The sequence below is a fragment of the Hydra vulgaris genome, chromosome 06, assembly GCF_038396675.1.
Source record: "Hydra vulgaris chromosome 06, alternate assembly HydraT2T_AEP".
Lineage (NCBI taxonomy): Eukaryota > Metazoa > Cnidaria > Hydrozoa > Anthoathecata > Hydridae > Hydra > Hydra vulgaris.
Window position 1 is genome coordinate 60,562,501 of NC_088925.1, and position 16,870 is coordinate 60,579,370.

General features: G+C 29.5%; 1 protein-coding gene across 5 annotated transcripts in view; it reads right to left on the minus strand.

Annotated features, from left to right (window-relative positions):
- Positions 1-16,870, minus strand: part of LOC136082050 (TNF receptor-associated factor 6-like) — an 84,811-nt gene that overhangs the window by 44,182 nt on the left and 23,759 nt on the right. For all 5 annotated transcript variants that reach the window (XM_065800627.1, XM_065800628.1, XM_065800630.1 and 2 more), the window contains 3 exons: positions 7,758-7,832; positions 7,589-7,666; positions 6-155 (listed from right to left, as the gene is read on the minus strand). In XM_065800627.1, coding sequence (XP_065656699.1) covers positions 6-155; positions 7,589-7,666; positions 7,758-7,832 — 303 coding nt within the window. The remainder of the gene's footprint in view (positions 1-5; positions 156-7,588; positions 7,667-7,757; positions 7,833-16,870) is intronic.

The following is a 16,870-nucleotide window of genomic DNA, read 5'->3' on the forward strand; positions in this document are numbered from 1 at the left end:
CTTACCATTTCATAATCGAAAAAGGATATTTTTGTTTCCATTTCTTCTTTAAGTAACGTAATATTAGTTTCAAGCTCAGCCACTTTTGATATTGCCATTGAAAGATGGTTTTGTGTTGAAGAATTGGCATGAGTAACTTGTTCTTTTCTCATTCCCTGAGTAATAAAACATATACCTTAACTATATTTAACATAAAAAAATTAAATATATAAAACATATCAATACAATTAGAGCTTAAATGATTTCAAGACTACATCATTTGTAAACATATTTGCATTCACAAAATAAATTTATTGATATTAGATGTCAAAATGCACAATTTTAAACACTCTTACAATTTTTACTATTGTTTTCTGAAAACTAATATTCTTTTAAAACTTTTTTTTTAAATTAATAGTTGAGACTGGCTTCAAAAATGACTTAGCTCAGAATTGAAAATATGATATTAGATACGATATTGCATGCGGTTGATCTTGTTCGATGACGAATATCCAATTGCTAAAAATTACATTCTTGTTACTTAGGAACATAAGCGGTGAACATAAACGAAAACTTGAACTAATCCGTCATAAAACGAAGTCAAAAATTGGCCTTGATCACTGAAAAAGAAACCAAACCCTACCCTTAACCCTAACCCTGGTGGTTGTTATGGGCAACATGCAGTGGAAAAAGGGGATATGGGACCAATAAGTTGTAGATTAATGGACAATGGATTGATGGATAATGAATGAAATAAAAAGTTTATGGAGCAAAATTGGCCAATGGAATTAGATGTGATAAAAAATGACCAACTGGATGCACAATTTAAATGACACACTGAAATCTCTGATGTTAAGAAGCACTATCAAACAATTTTACCTATAGCTATATAGCTGCCGAGAGCTACCAAAGCCCTGTTGGAACAGGTTGGCGAGGAGAACAAATAAAAAGAAAGGAGTACCATAAAAAGGTGCTAACTTTCAATTGGTGAATAACGTCTTGAGTACGAAAAAAGATATAAGACTTATGGAGGTACTTATCTAGAGTGTCGATTCCTGTCTTTTCAGGAGATAAAACACAATACGAAAATTGAAAAGCAGCGTTTAAAGCATGTATTGGTAGAGCTCCGCTACCCCTGAAATCAAACTGCTGCAACTACGCCAGTATCTATCAGGAGAAGCATTGAAAGTTGTTAAACGTTTGGGGTATTCAAAAGCTGCGTACGAAACTGCAAAAGATCAAATCAAAAAAAATGCGGTGGAAAACAATGACAAAGTAGCCTTGTATTCGGAAAAAGTGGAAATTTAAGCCCAGTAAAATCTAACAACCCAATTGAACTTGAAAGTTTTACTGATATGTTGGACATTGCTCTTAATTTAGAAAAGTTAAGAAAAGTTGATGAGTTACCTAATGGCTCTCTATATATCAAACTTATGAAGAAACTACCGAAAACAGTGCCTAATGTATTTTTACTTATGCTTATTTGAATAACAAAAAAGTCCTGAAGCGGAATCGTTGCAAGAATGCGTTTTTCAAGAGGCGGAATTCTATACGATTGCCTAGAAAACATTTTGTAGTCAGGAAGAACCAAGATATAATCAAGAAAAGTCCTTGTAGATTTCAAAGAGAAACAAAGAACTATGTAGAAATATTCAAAGACGATGTAACAAAAACGTGCAAGATTTGTGATTGTAAACTCGCAGTTTGTGGCATGTGAAGAATTCAAATCCATGGCAGTAAGTAAAAGATGAAAACAAGCAAAATTCCATCGTCTATGTTATCGTTGTTTGGGTAATGATCAAGTTGGCAATAAATGTGAAAAATCAAGAAAATATGGAACTGATGGTTGTCAAGAAATTCATAACAAACTGTTGCATTTGACAAACAAGACGAACAAAAAAAAGAAAAAGAAAACAACTCTTCTTATTAAGTTTTCAATTAAATATCGAAGTCAAGATATAGCTATGAGGATTTTTTCTGCCGTTTTAACGAACGGACATCGATTGATACAAGTCTTTGTTCTGTTGGATGATGGCAGTATGCAAACCTAATTAAACAGTGATGTAGCTAAAGAGATTGGACTACAAGGAGTGATGAAAGAAATTAAGTTTAATGTACTCAATGGTAGAGTTGGCACCTTTCAAACAATGCCTGTTGAAATCCAGTTGAAAAGCATTGACAACAAACTAATAATAAGGACAAATGCATTAACAGTTGACAGAGTTACGAGTAACATTCAAGTAGGGACTTTAATAAACTTAAAAAATATTGAAGTCACCTAAGAACTATACTATTTTGCAGATTGGGACAATAACCAATTGTTGATATTCTTATTGGATTAGACAACGCAAAGGTTCATTTTATCAAAAACATAATTTAAAGGTTGCACTGGTATTTCAATAGCCCGACTAATCCCACTGAGATGGGCATCAATTGGGGCACTTGACGTACACAAAGTTATTATATATTAGTGTTGAAGATAAATGGCCTTAATCAAACACAAAATTTAATAAATTATATTGATGGGCGGTATTATATTGGCATTCCTTAGAAAGAGGATCCAAAGTCGTTACCAAACAACTATGAAATGGCAGTAAAACGATTAATAACTACAAAAAAGCGACTTAAAAGAACCTCGGAGGTGGTGGAAATTTACAAAGAAGCATAACACAATTACTTAAAAAAGGTTATATCAAAAAATTATTCACAAATGAATACAAAAAATAGATTTTTCCACACTTTAGTGTTGTAAAATTTGAAAAGAAGATCATAAAAGTCAGAATTATCTTCGACGCTGCTGCAAAATACCATAGTGTTTCGCTGAATTAGGTTATTCATCAACGACCAAAACTGCAACGAAATTTCTGTGTCGTGCTGTTGCGGTTTCAAAGAATGCAGTTGCTTAGCTGGGTAATATCACAGGAATGTGTTTGCAAATCGAGTTGAATCTAAACGTTCTAAGATATCACAAATTTCTTTGGCGGGATCTAAATGAGAATAAATAGCCGGAGTTGTTTGAGTTTTCGAGAATTGTATTTGGCATCAACCCTGATGGATTTTTAGCTCCTTTTGTTATTCGAGCAAAAGTAATAGTTCAAGAACTATGGACTTTAGGAGATAATTGGGATGAAATGCTACCAGAAAAAATTAAACAAAAGTTGGATATCTGGTTTAGCAAACTAAAAAACATACACCAGTGCAAAATACCACATTTTTTACGATTGTTACCTTTGCTTAAACTTACGTTACGTTGTTTAAACTACGTTACGTTGTTACGATTGTTACCAATACCTACGTTGTTTACGAAGCACTTATAAAAATATTTATTCAATCCTTTATATATTTTTCAACGTTTCTCAATATGCTAATGGAACATTTTGTAACTTAGTTCATTTTCATAAAATTAGTGGAATTTCAAGTTCTTTTGTTTTGTCGAAAGCTTGTGTCACTTCATTGACCTCAATTTGCACTCTAAGGTTAGAGTTATTAAAGGTAGTGTTAGGATTGAAACTTACGCTCTCCGTCAAAAAACCTTTGCCTTGCACATTAAAAATAGAGAAAGTATATTTTGGTCTGACAGGTTAAATACGTTATCATGGATTAAAAATCTAAGTAGAAGATTCGAAACCTTTGTTGCAAATAGAGTTGGCGAAATTCAGACTTATTCATATCCAAAACAATTAAGTTATGTACAAACAGGAAAAAAAACCATGCGAATTGGTCATGAAGAGGAGTAAAAAATAGCGATTTACAAAACAGTAACTTGTGATGGAGTGGAACTGATTTCATTCAATACAAGGAAACCCAATGGCCTACCAATGAATTTAAAGAAGTTGAAAAAAATAATAGTAGAAGTTAGGATTACTTATACTTTCGTGGCCCTTAAATTCTAAGTAAATAGTGATGAATAACGTTTAGAACCAACCCGCTACTCAAATTAGAGACGGTTAACACAAATCTTAGCCTATGTACAAAGGTTCATAAGCAACTTTAATGAAAAATGTTTATCATCTGGAACATTCTCAACCGTTCCTAACGATAAATATTTTTCATTAATGATGCAAAAATTGAATTAGTTATAAATGCTCACAAGAAATCATTCGCGGAAGAGTAAAATTGACTTTAAAGTAACAAAAGAATATCTAAAACTAGTTTTCTAATAAAATTTTTGCCTCGAATAGATAAAAATAATTTGTTAAGAAGCGACAGTTGACTAAAAAATGCTGAATTTCTCTAGTTTTGACAAGAAATTCAATTATTTTACCCAGAAATAACTACATAACTAAGTTAATTAGTAAAGACTGCCACGAAGCAGGACAGCAAATCTTAGGTTTAAATCATATTTTGGCTGAGTTGTCTACTAAGATTGGGTAGTATCTCGAAGAAAAAAGATAAAGCAATGAGAAGCAGAGTGATCAGATGCAAACGCAGATATCAATGAAACGCAGATATCACTGACCGAGAACTTATCAGAGCGTTTGAATTAAATTGAAGAGTATTTTTGCCAGTTTTATGACAACATTTCCTTAAGTAACCCATTATACCCTAGTTTCCTCTTACCTAATTTTAAATATATTAGTAAACTAGTACTAATAATGAAAACTATGCATTAAATTAAATATATATAAACGTGAAATGCTGGCAAAACTATAAAATTCCAAATTTTGTTGAACAGAGAGAATATTAGTGTACTCATGATTTGCAAACCAAGTATGTATATTTTAGTTTCTAGCTACATGAGATGGTCTGCAAAATAAAGTCTAAAAGTATAAAGAGTTATTTAATTAAATAAATGGATATACTTTTAAAAATAAACAATCAGTGCAGCAATCATTTACATAAAACAGACTTGACAAATTATTTACAAATTAGTAACAGAATTGATAAAAGAAATATAACTTTCACTTGAAAACTAGTTTTTTAGTAATATGTAACAGTTGCTAATAAAATACTTTTATTGATAATTTTAATTGCTAGATATTGACACTGCACATTCCTCTTCAATTATTTAATGGCGTGCTACTTTACGAGAATTGGTTTTCTTATTGCTGTCTATTTGTTATCCAATTTTTGGATTTGTTTCGTTATTCGATTTTTGGTATTTCATTGTCATTTTCCATGCTGCTGAGTCGAACCTTTTATTTTGGATTTTAATCTTTGTTGCATAGGGAAAGAAAACCCTCTATACCATAATTTTTATTTACTTTATTTAAACAAGTCTTTTTGACTTAAAATAATATCACCAATCTATGTTCAACAATAATTTGCCATCGTTTCTAATATATTAGAAGTGGTTTTTTATTCAAAAAATCATAGATAGTTTTTCATATCTGTTCAAAAGTTTTAGAGCAGAAGATATTTGAACTTTTGCTCATTGTGGTAAAAAATGGTTCCATACATAAGATCTAGCCTTGAGCAACTTTCAAAACACTATAAAATTTACCACGGTAGCAAACTACACTTGGTCTTCGTTATTTAATGTTATATTGTTACCCGGTCTCTGTTATCTTAAGTCCATATATTCATCGTTTACAAGGCTACTCCCATCTAAATTATTGTGAAAAGGTAACTAGAATTAAAGAGCAATAGATTAACGCTGAAACTTTCTGTGATAAAAAGAGTGTGTAATTTTAAAAAATGTTAGTGATACATTCAATTCATCTTTATTATGCTAGAGGGACATATATTGACAGAAGGATAGAGTTTGTTATCTTTATTTTTAATTGATAAATTCACCGAAGACAATTTGCCTCTAACTGAAAAGGAGTTGCATAAAGCCCCTCAAAGCGTACTCTCAGATAATCAAAGCTTGGTTAAACGCATCATAACGTAAAAAAAAGACATCTTAAGAAGTTACTGTCATAACTAAAGTAATTAACAGATTAATCTATTTTTTAATAAACATGACACCCAAGAAAAACATTACTTTTTGCCCAATATTTAGATTGCAACGTAAATTGACTTTTTTTGACAAAAAACTAGTAAAAATATTTATTGAAATGTTAGTTTACTCTCTGTTATATCAAATGCAAATGTTTAAAAGCATTATTTCAATAATAAAAAAAATTATGAAAGCTTTTCTTAATTGAAACAACGACTGCGTCTTATTAATACATTTTTTACCTTATTTAGAAGGTATTAAAAGTTACTTTATATGTACCACCACCTAAAACCTTTAAATGAAGTGTGTTCATAAAACTTTAGCAATACTTTACAAACTTATAAAAAATAATCAAATTTTCTAATAGCGAGTTTTCTCTTTTTTAAATTATTGTTAGTTGTATTTTGTTATGTGGAAAATTTAAATAATAATAAGTTTAAAACATTTGATACACTCTACTCAAAGCTAAGTAACAGTCAAAGTAGAAGTTAAGCTTGATTAATTTGCTTTAATAAAGGAAAATATATAAGTAAAACACAACACGGAAGTGTAGTTTAAACGAAAATCAAAACAAAATTAATTGACATCGTTGGTTATACTCTTGTCAAAGACATTGACAAAGGTATAACCAACATAGTTTGCGGTATTCTATTGTCGCAAAGTTTATTCAAAAAACGTTCATAAAACTTTTTTTATAAACGATTCTTGTCAAAATTTTCTTTCAAAAAATCTTGGTGACTAAATTTATATATATGAAAAAATAAAGTTTTCAAAAGTAAAACATCAAACGGTTTTTATAAATGCATCGTAATTAATATAAACATATTGCTAAAGTCATAACAAAAGGATAAAATTCTTCTTTTATTTTTGTATCCAAGTGATTGGAGCCTCAAAAACTCAAACTCAAAAATGGTGATAAAAATATTATCAAACTTATTATCAGAGTTTTTTAGTAATGTAAAAGTGATTCGAACAGCCTTTCGAACAGTTTTTCCGATCTTATATTTAAAAAAGTTAAAATTCTCTTTTGCTCAAAAGTTTTGAGCATTTAAAGCTATTTGCTGAACGTTAACGAAAAAATAACAGACTTAAAATGTCTATAACACCAAAAATCCAAATTATGCCCGTTTAATACTTCTTTACCAGTTTAATCCCTTTTTTTGTAAATATAAACACAATATTTTCAAAAGTTAGATTATAGCTCCACAAGGTACTGTGGTTTCAAAAACTGTACTCAGCTTCTGATGTACTTTTTTTTTCGTTAGTAATATTTCCGGTGCGTCTATCTTCTCTTTAGTTTTTTTAAAAATAAATAAGAAAAGTTATTTAGAAAAAAAACTACGAAACTAAATTTAAAATTTTTAAAACTAGTCTTAGCTGAGAAAAAATCGCAGCTTTTTAAAATACGTTTTCTCAAAACTAAATCTTTTATCAATATAAATTATGAAAAGCAAGCGTCTAGTCTACGAAAATCATTTAACTATACTTTCGAGGCCATCTAAAAAACTAATTCTTGCAAAATTCATAAAGTTTTTAAACACCAATTTTTAAATGAAAGTTTTAATTCACTAATCTTAATTTTTTCAAGAAAAAATAAAATAAAATCTTTTCTGGTATCTAATTCTAGAGGAGTAATGCTTAAATTTAAGCAATACTCAGCGTGATGTTATGCTGGTTTTTTGATTGAGATTTTTAAACTTTTTATATTCTATTAACTTAATTTTTTACCTTAAAATTGCATCCAATGTTAAAGTATTGGCAAGGAATAATTGTATTAGCACAACTATCATGAATATGGGACAGCATCTATAAATATGTTAGAAAAATAGTTTACTAACCAAATGTAAAGCAATATTTTTTTTATATATAAAATTGTTTCTATTATTATAATTCAAACCTCTTCACGCAAAATTTCCATGCCACATTGATTTACACAATAAATTGGTAGACGATTACAATATTGCTCGTGAGTCTAAATGTAAATTTACAAAAAAAATTAGTAGTCCAATGATTAGGTTAAAAATAACTATTCTTTCAGCACACTTATCAATCGACTTGTTCTCAAAAAAATAGGTTTTAATGAAATCATTAAAGTATGGTTATAAGTATCAATATTATTTGTAGTTTTCACAATGAAAAAAAGCGCACCCCACTTCTAATTACAGTTGCTTTTTTGAAAATAGATGCAGTTATAAAAAAGGAACTACTCACTATTAAAAATTTCAAAATGAAAACTGAAACATAAAACCAAATTTCCTTCAAAATTCTTGCTCGGGCATCTACTAATTACATTTACTATTTTAAAATTACTTTTAGCCAATCCTACTACCGCTATACGTTTCTAATCCTACTACCGACATAAGCAACGACACTAAAAAGCAATTACGTCATCAATTACCTCACTAAAAAGCAATTACATCTGAACACTTATTATCCTTATTTTCTTAGCACTTCGTGCAAATTAAAGTGACATTTCTAAAGCATGGAGAACTCATTGAATATTAAATTGCATCATTTAAAACAACCTAACTTCCTAATTTTATTAAAAGAGGTTAAAAATTTAATATTTAAAATAATCATAGTTTTTCAGTGACTTTGTTAAATTTAGTCCTAATTTAGTTAAGAACCTAACCCTAAGTCTAAACCTGGACGGAAAAAATGCACACTAAAACTTTTTAGTTTCTGCGTAATAAGAAATTATTTTAACTCGACCGCCGCACAGTGAGTCAGAAAGGTGAAAAAACGGCAAAATTTATATAACTATCATATATAGTTATGTGATACATCAATATTATCGTATTTTGGGTCAAAAAATTTAAACTTTCCATTAGAAATAATTTTTACGCGTACCTGTTACGCGTAAGGCGCGCGCATACGCGTGTAACTGTCTTTTACGCGCGTAAAATATAATCTAAATAAAAAAATCGAATTTCTTGATCCAAAATACCATATAAAAGAATACCACATACTTTTTAATCTAGATATTTCTTGTGCCTTAGGCTCGTACTACCTACGCGTATACGCGTTAGAGACTTTTACGTGCACAATGACTGACTTAATTTAAAAAAATTAAATTCCTTAAACCAAAACATTTATTAAATAAAAAGAAAAACTGGTTTGAAAAATATTTTAATATTATAGAGTATTAAAATATATTAAAAACAAAATAAATATTTATCTTATCTAATTTTTCTTTCTAAAAAACAAAAAAAAGAAAACCTAATACTAATAAAAAAGCTTTATTTCATTATTACAGTATTAACAAAGATAAAACTTCAGGGGTAAGTGTTTTTCCATTTTCAACCTTGTATTTTTTTAAACAAGTGTTTGATATTACAGGATCACTTCTAATCAACAAGTATTGGTACTGGTTTTTTATAACATTCTTTCTAGATATCTTGGCTGTATGGTTTAATCTAGCTTTGCGAATTTCTTTATTTAGAGCCTCTTGTGACTCTTCAGAGAAGTAACCAATTGGCAGTTATAATGCGTCAGATATCTGCACAACATGTTCCAAGAGTTTATGAACAGTTGGGGGAATCACATACCAGCAATAGTTTTTGAGTATAAGAGCTGTAGTTTCATAGCAATACTGGCCAAAACTTTCAGAGTTCAACTCATAACAGGAGGATACTGCTATTAGGATTGTCCTCAATCTAATAATTACATCTACTGCCACTCCCGTTATATCAGCGAAAGTTTCAGCATTTTCAAATGCTCTTCTGGCAGTGTTTCCATCGTTAGTGTTGCCAAAACTCTGTTTGGGCATATCAACTATAAGACTTAGCTCTTTTCTAAACTTCAGTTGAATGTTTGTTTTTTTACTTTTTACTAATGCTTTTTCAGCAGGGGATTCGGCAAAGTATTTTTTAATGTCTAATTTATACCCTAAATGTAAAATATACTCAAAACATCTGAGCCAGCAATGCAGAGTAGAAAGACCCAAAGATAAAGCTTTTTCATTGATTGGTTTAGATCTGATCAATGCTGGGTTATTAAGTTCACTGGGCTTAGCTCCGCAAACATTACATGATTGCGAGGACAGAGTGTTAGTGAGGGCAACCACTTTACCATCAAACATGGTTAAATCTAGTTTGAACTTAAATGTGGTAGTCGTATCCGGTTTGCCTTCCTCAACTTCTAACATTACTTCAAACTTGACTAGTCTATTTATTTCTGCTTTTAAATTTCTGCTTTTAAATTTTTTAATTTCTGTTTTTTTTGGATATTGGAGATGGAGGGGTCTACAGTAATGTGTACTAGAGGGCTTTTTATTTAACCATACATTTTAGTTCATGATGGTTAGTTTAAGTGGAACAACAGCTGTCTGGAAAAGACTTTGTTCATTAACTTGGGCTTCACCAATATTTGTATCAGTGTATTTTTGTTTATAGACACTTTGACTGAAGGCACCATCAAAACCACCTTTAAAATGAAGTAGACATTTAAACCTCCCCCCAATTTCAGCAAACATTCTGATAAAGTCTTGGCATTCCGTAAAAGTTAATATGCTTGTCAGAGTATGATTAAACATACCCTGTAGAGAAGTTGAAGCAGATGTTTCTGTCACAATTAAACCCTCAGGATAACATTTGTGTCTCTCATTCTTAATTTCATGAAGTGAAGGATAAATATCTGCATTATGTATTATCGATGAATTCCTAATAATTTGATACTGTTCATCAGAAAGGTCACTCTGAATTTTTAAGCTCAAGACATCTTCGGTTTTCATTTTTATCGGAAAATTTATCTTTTTGATTTTATCTTTTTCAGAGTTTGTAGAACTTTTCACAAGATCAACGAAGTCTTTTTTGCTAGGATCTCAAGTGGCTTGTTTTATTGAAGCTAATGCCAATGCTTCAGCAGGATGTTCAGCCAATTTGGCAACCTTAAACAAGATTATATTTAATATTTAACCTTGTAAACTATTTTTTTAACTGGGTTGAATTTAATTTATTTATTAATACCTTAGATCTTCTGCTTCTATCACCTAAATCTTCCCAGTTCTTGCACTTTCTACCTGAACCTGACGCAACATTTTTTTTGTTAACAGTAATATCTTTGTTCAACCAAGTTCGCTCGTGTTCTAAAAGTCTAGAAAAGATTCTTGCATACTTCCGCAACTTTGATCGGAATTTACATTTAAATATTATTAGAGTTTTCTTTAGATTTTTCATTTCAGGTTTTTCAATGCTTTAATAGTATAGACCCTCCAGCCTACAAAACTCACGTAGAAGAGCCTCGAGTAAGTTATCATGATTAATTCCTAACTCTTGAATTATAGGAACTAAATGTATTCTTTTCATGTTGAATGTAAGCAATGAACTATTTAAGTTATTTTATACACAAGTGTTAATTTTAAAACGTCCACTATGCCATCAAAGGTTGCATATATTGGTTTTTGAGGTTTGATAATTAGCACCATCTGAATGAGCATGAGTTTTTTTACTAATAGGAACTAAATGTATAATTTGTGTAATGAATGAAAGCAATGAACTAATATTCGCTACTTTATACGGCAAGTTTTAATTAAAAAACGAAAAAAAACACACACAATAACCGAAGTATTTGAAATGTCTTATTTTAATTGAGGCAAGTTTGGGCAAATGATTTTTATTTTTTCTGCTTTCATATATACTTATTAATGGGAAAATATTAAAACTACCATGGAATCTAGTGGAATCGTTTAGTTTTTAAACTAAACTCATAATTAAACTAATTTAAAAAAATCGATTTATGCCACATTTTTGAGATCTCAGTAATGAAAAACTAAAAACAAAATTTATTGTCAAAAATGTTGTTAGTAGTTGCCAAACATCTTAAACATATGACTTTAAATTAAATTTTGAACTGTTTTTACCCATGTCAATCTTAAAAGAGTGACACAAAAGCTAGATTTTTTTGAACGAGTTTTAACAGCTCAAAAAAGAAAGAAAAAAAAAATTAAAAAAAAATATATTAAAAATGGTTATTACTTTATCCGAAATAAAAAATATGTTCATTCAGCACAAAAACAAATTACGGACATTATTTAAAGAACAAGAAAAAGTATTCGTGGACTTAATTAGCGATAACTTAAAAATAATCAATACGCGCCTAAATGATATTGAAACAAAAACATTTGACTGCAATGAAAGAATACACTTGCAAGAAAATGATATAAATGACTTAAAAGAAAGCCTTATTTTCACGAACATTTCATCGACCAAAAGGTGAAAGCTGCTAATGATTCTAAAGAATTTGAAAGCCCATATAATATTACAATTTTAAACAAAAAATGCAGCATCTCCGAAGATTGGTCAAGGCGTAGTAACTTAAGGATAGATACAATTACTAAAAAATATCAATGAAACTTGGGATGAAACTAAATAAAAGGTTCAGAATTTATTATGTGTAAACTTAGGAGTAGACCGAGTCAAAATGAAAGAGCGCATAAATTTGGATTTAAAAAAGAAGCCCGATCCTGAACCATTATATTAAAGTTGTTAAAGTTTAAAGATAAATCAAACATTCTTAAAGAAACAAGATAACTCAAAGGTCTGTATAATTACTTGATGAAGATTTCTCTTAAGAGACGACAAGAATACGTAGGAAGTTATTTTCTGAAGCGAAAGTAAGAAAATTAAATGAAGAAAATGTAACTGTCAGGTTTGACAAATTTATTATTTTAAAAAATGTTAATAATAATTCAAAATGACATAGCTAGAAATCTAATCATTTTTAATCTTAATCTTAAATAACGAAAGTTTTTATAATAATGAAAATTTTTATAATAATGAAAATGGCTAACAAATCAAACACAACAAATCTTTTAGAAATTCTTAATAAAAAAAACACACTTCTTTTGAATAATGATAATGATCCTGATGCAAACTTTTTTAAGGATGTCATAATCAACTCTAACTATTTTGATGTTAAGGAAGTATCTAACCTCATGAATGCGTCATATGTTATTTCAACTCTAACTTTAAACATTCGTAGTATGAATAAAAACTTTGAAAGTTTTAAATCAATGCTCAAAAATATAAGCTCTGAGTTTACGATAATATGCTATATAGAATCATGGTGAGGAAATGAAAAAAATAATTTTCAAATTCCAGGTTATAAGGCAATCCACCAAACTCGAGGTGATGGCATTGGTGGTGGTGTATGCATTTTTGTTTATGACTTAATCTATTTTCAGAAAATAGAATTTTTAAGTATTCTTAAGGCGGACTTTGAATTTCTTACTATCGAATTATTAAACCACAATAATAAAAAAAAACGTTTTAATAAATGCTTTGTATAGACCGCCATGCGGAAAAAAGAAATCTTTTTTAAAACAATTAAAATGCTACTTAAAAAATGTAAAACACAAACAAATTTAGATCACGGGAGACTATAACCTAAATCTTCTTAATGTCAAAACTGATAGCGATGTAAAAAGTTTATCAAACACTCTATTTCAGTACAACATTATTCCCTTAATTAACAAACCTACTCGCGTAACTCTTCAAACCGAATCTCTCATTGATAATATTTTTACTAACAACTTTACAACATGCAACATTCAAAGCGGAATCATAAAAAGCGATATAAGCGACCACTTTCCAATCTTTTTTATTTCAGATTTTTTTAAAAAAGAAAAAAAAGCAAAGTACTAAGGAAAGTTAAAAGGCAAATTAATTAATTTATTATTGAGGCGTTTAGAAAATATATACTCAAAGTAAACTGAAAACAACTCAATAATTGCAAAGATGCTAATCTAGCTTATGATTTTTTTTATAATGAGTTCATTAATGCTTGCAATAAAGCGTTTCCAATGAAGGAAACAAAAATTAAGCTTAAAAGCCTGCAAAGTCCCTGGATTACAAAAGGGCTTATTAAATCTTTAAAAAACAAACAAAGACAATATGAAAATTTCTTAAAAATAAAACTTATCAAAACGAAAAAAATTATAAATTTACAAAAACCTGTTTGAAAACCTGAAAAAAAAAGCTGAAAAAATTATTTCTCTAATTCACGACAAAATAATGTTGGTAATAACAAAAAAACTTGAGATACAATAAAGGAAGTAATAGGAAAAAATAAACAAGATCATGGTAATACTTTACCAAAATATGTATACACTGAAAATGAAAGAACAGTAATTAATGAGCTAAAAGTTATTGCAGAGAGTTTTAATAATTTTTTTATAAACGTTGGTAAACCCTAGCAAATAATATAACTCCCGGAAGTAAAAATTTAAATCGAATATGAAAGAAGAAGACTGTGTGATGGATGAGCTTGAAGTATCTCCTCATGAACTTCGGTTTGCTTTTAGTATGTTAAAACCAAACAAAAGCTCTGGTCTTGATGACATTAACTCTAGGGCTGTTAAAGAAGTTTTCAATATTATTGAAAACCCCTTACTAAATATTTTTAGTCTTTCATTTAATAATGGAATTTTTCCTGACCTCTTAAAACTAGCAAGAGTAGTTCAATTTTTTAAGACTGTGATATTTCTAAATTATCTAATTATAGACCTCAATACTTCCATATTTTTCTAAGATTGTAGAGAGAATAATGCATAAATGGCTATTCAGTATTTTATAAAAAATAAATTGCTTAGTAATAATTAGTACGGATTTAGAAAAGGGCACTCGACAGAACGTGCAGTAATTAAATTAGTTAAAGAAATTTTAAACAGATTTGAAAACAACTAATATTGTCTTAAAGTTTTGATTGATCTCTCAAAGCCCTTCGATACTGTAGAACATAATATCTTTCTTTACAAACTAAGAAATTATGGAGTCAAAAATAATAATTATAAATGGTTTTTTTCCTATCTTAATAATCGCAAAAAATGTGTATCTAATGAAAAAATCTCTACCATACTAGAAAACATTATTTGTGGAGTTCCACAGTGATCTATTCTAGGGCCTTTTTATTTATTATTTATATAAACGATATTTACTTATCTTCTAATGTTATAAACTTCAATCTTTTTGCTGACGACACTCAGGTTTTTTATACCCACTTAAACATAGAGTCAGTCTTTATCACTATGAATCATGAGCTTGACAACCTCAATGAATGGTTGAAAACCAACAAACTATCTCTAAACAAAACAAAAAGCAAATATATTCTTTTTTCTCAATCCTCCTTATCTGAAACTTTACCCCTAAAACTCCCAAATATTTCAATAGAAAAAACTAACTTACAAAGGACATTATGCATTAAATTCGTAGGCCTTTTACTTGACAAACAAATAAGTTGGAAAGACCACATAAATTTTTTGGAAAATAAAATTTCAAAGAGTATTGGAATTATGTACAAGTCAAGACATTTGCTCAATAAAAACTGCTTAAAACTTATATACTTTTCACTTATCCATAGCTATATCAGATGTTGTAATATTGCGTGGACCAGCACTTATCCATCAAAATTAACGCGTATTTTAAATAAACAGAAACAAGCAAGCCGCCTAATATTAAATGCTAATAAATACACCAGTTCCAATCCACTGCTTAAAAAGCTTGGAGTGCTTAATGTTTATCAATTAATTATCTACATTATTTTTTTATTCATGTTTAGATTTAAATATCGTATGCTGCCAAATATTTTTGAGACCTTTTTGTTATTATTATTAATAAATATCAAACAAAGCATTCCTTTCATAACTATCAGGTACCAAAAACCTTATTAAAACAATCTAAATTCTCAAAAACATACCGAGGGCCACATTTGTGGAACTCGGTATGTTTTGTAAATAACTTGTTATGAAAATGACAAAACAAATTAAAAAAAAAGATCAATCCTAGCACTTCCGCTTTTAAAATTATGATGCAGCTCTGTAAAACTAAATTACTAATTAATAACATATATTAGATAGTCTTGAGTTGCTTTTATTCTTTCATCAATTTCAAGCTCAATTTAGAAAACTGTCATCTAAGTTGCAAGCAACAATTAATTAAGCTGAGTTAACAGAAAACTATAGATTGAGGTATAGAGGAAAATATTATTTGACAGAAAAGTTAAGAAACTGTAAAATGTATGCGTCAAGAAAACACACATCTAATGATAATGAAAAATCTGAAGCACCACTGTTTTTGTAGTATTTGTTGAAACGAAAAGAAGACGTCAGCATATTCAATTAGACAGACTTTTTGCGAAAGAAACCCAATCAGGGTTAGGGTAACCCTAACCCTAACCCTCAAAGGTCTTTTAGTAGACGACCTACTACAATGCAGTAGCTAGATGCAGTTAACATCTGCCCTAGAAAAGTATTTCTGTTATGACACCATCTCTAGCCTTACACAAGTTGTTAATCTCATGTGCTTAATAACATTGAGAGTATATATCTTAGCATCTTCAAGCGTTCATCAATTCTTTATTCAGATTTGCCTTCTGTTATTAAAATTTGTACTGGTACGCATTTGGTCACAAAGCTATTGTTTGCTGACCAACAAACTCAAGCATTGATCCCCACTATTTTACCCGTCCGTTCAGTAATGTCCAACAATTAAAAGTTGGGATAAAACTACTGCTAACTATTGCGCTGGTTCAAATCTTTTATCACAAAGTAAATGAATGTCGAAATCATGGTAAAAGACTGTAAATACCAAAAACAATAAGAAAAGTTTGCAACAAATTGGTTTCAAATTAGAGACTGTAAAATTTTAATTTATCAAGGGGCAAGTTAATGAGGCATAATGCAACTAATGCTCTTTCACAGTGAGTGGACAAATTGCTTGATTTAAACCAGGTTATAAACTGTTGCGTAAAATTAAAACTAATGGTTTCTAAAATAGAATTCAATTTTGAAACAGATCTGAGAGAAGACATAATGTTAGCGTGGTACCAAAAAGCAACACCCAAATGTTGTGAGTCACTTGTGCGTCAGCAAAAAGTTGTGACTCCGCTGTTTGCGATTCTGATGTAAAGTTGAGTCTAATGATTGACTAAAAACTATATATTGCCGGAACCAAAACTAAAAATTTACTTTTCTAATTCATAAGTAGAACCAAAACCAAAAATAAACTTAATCCA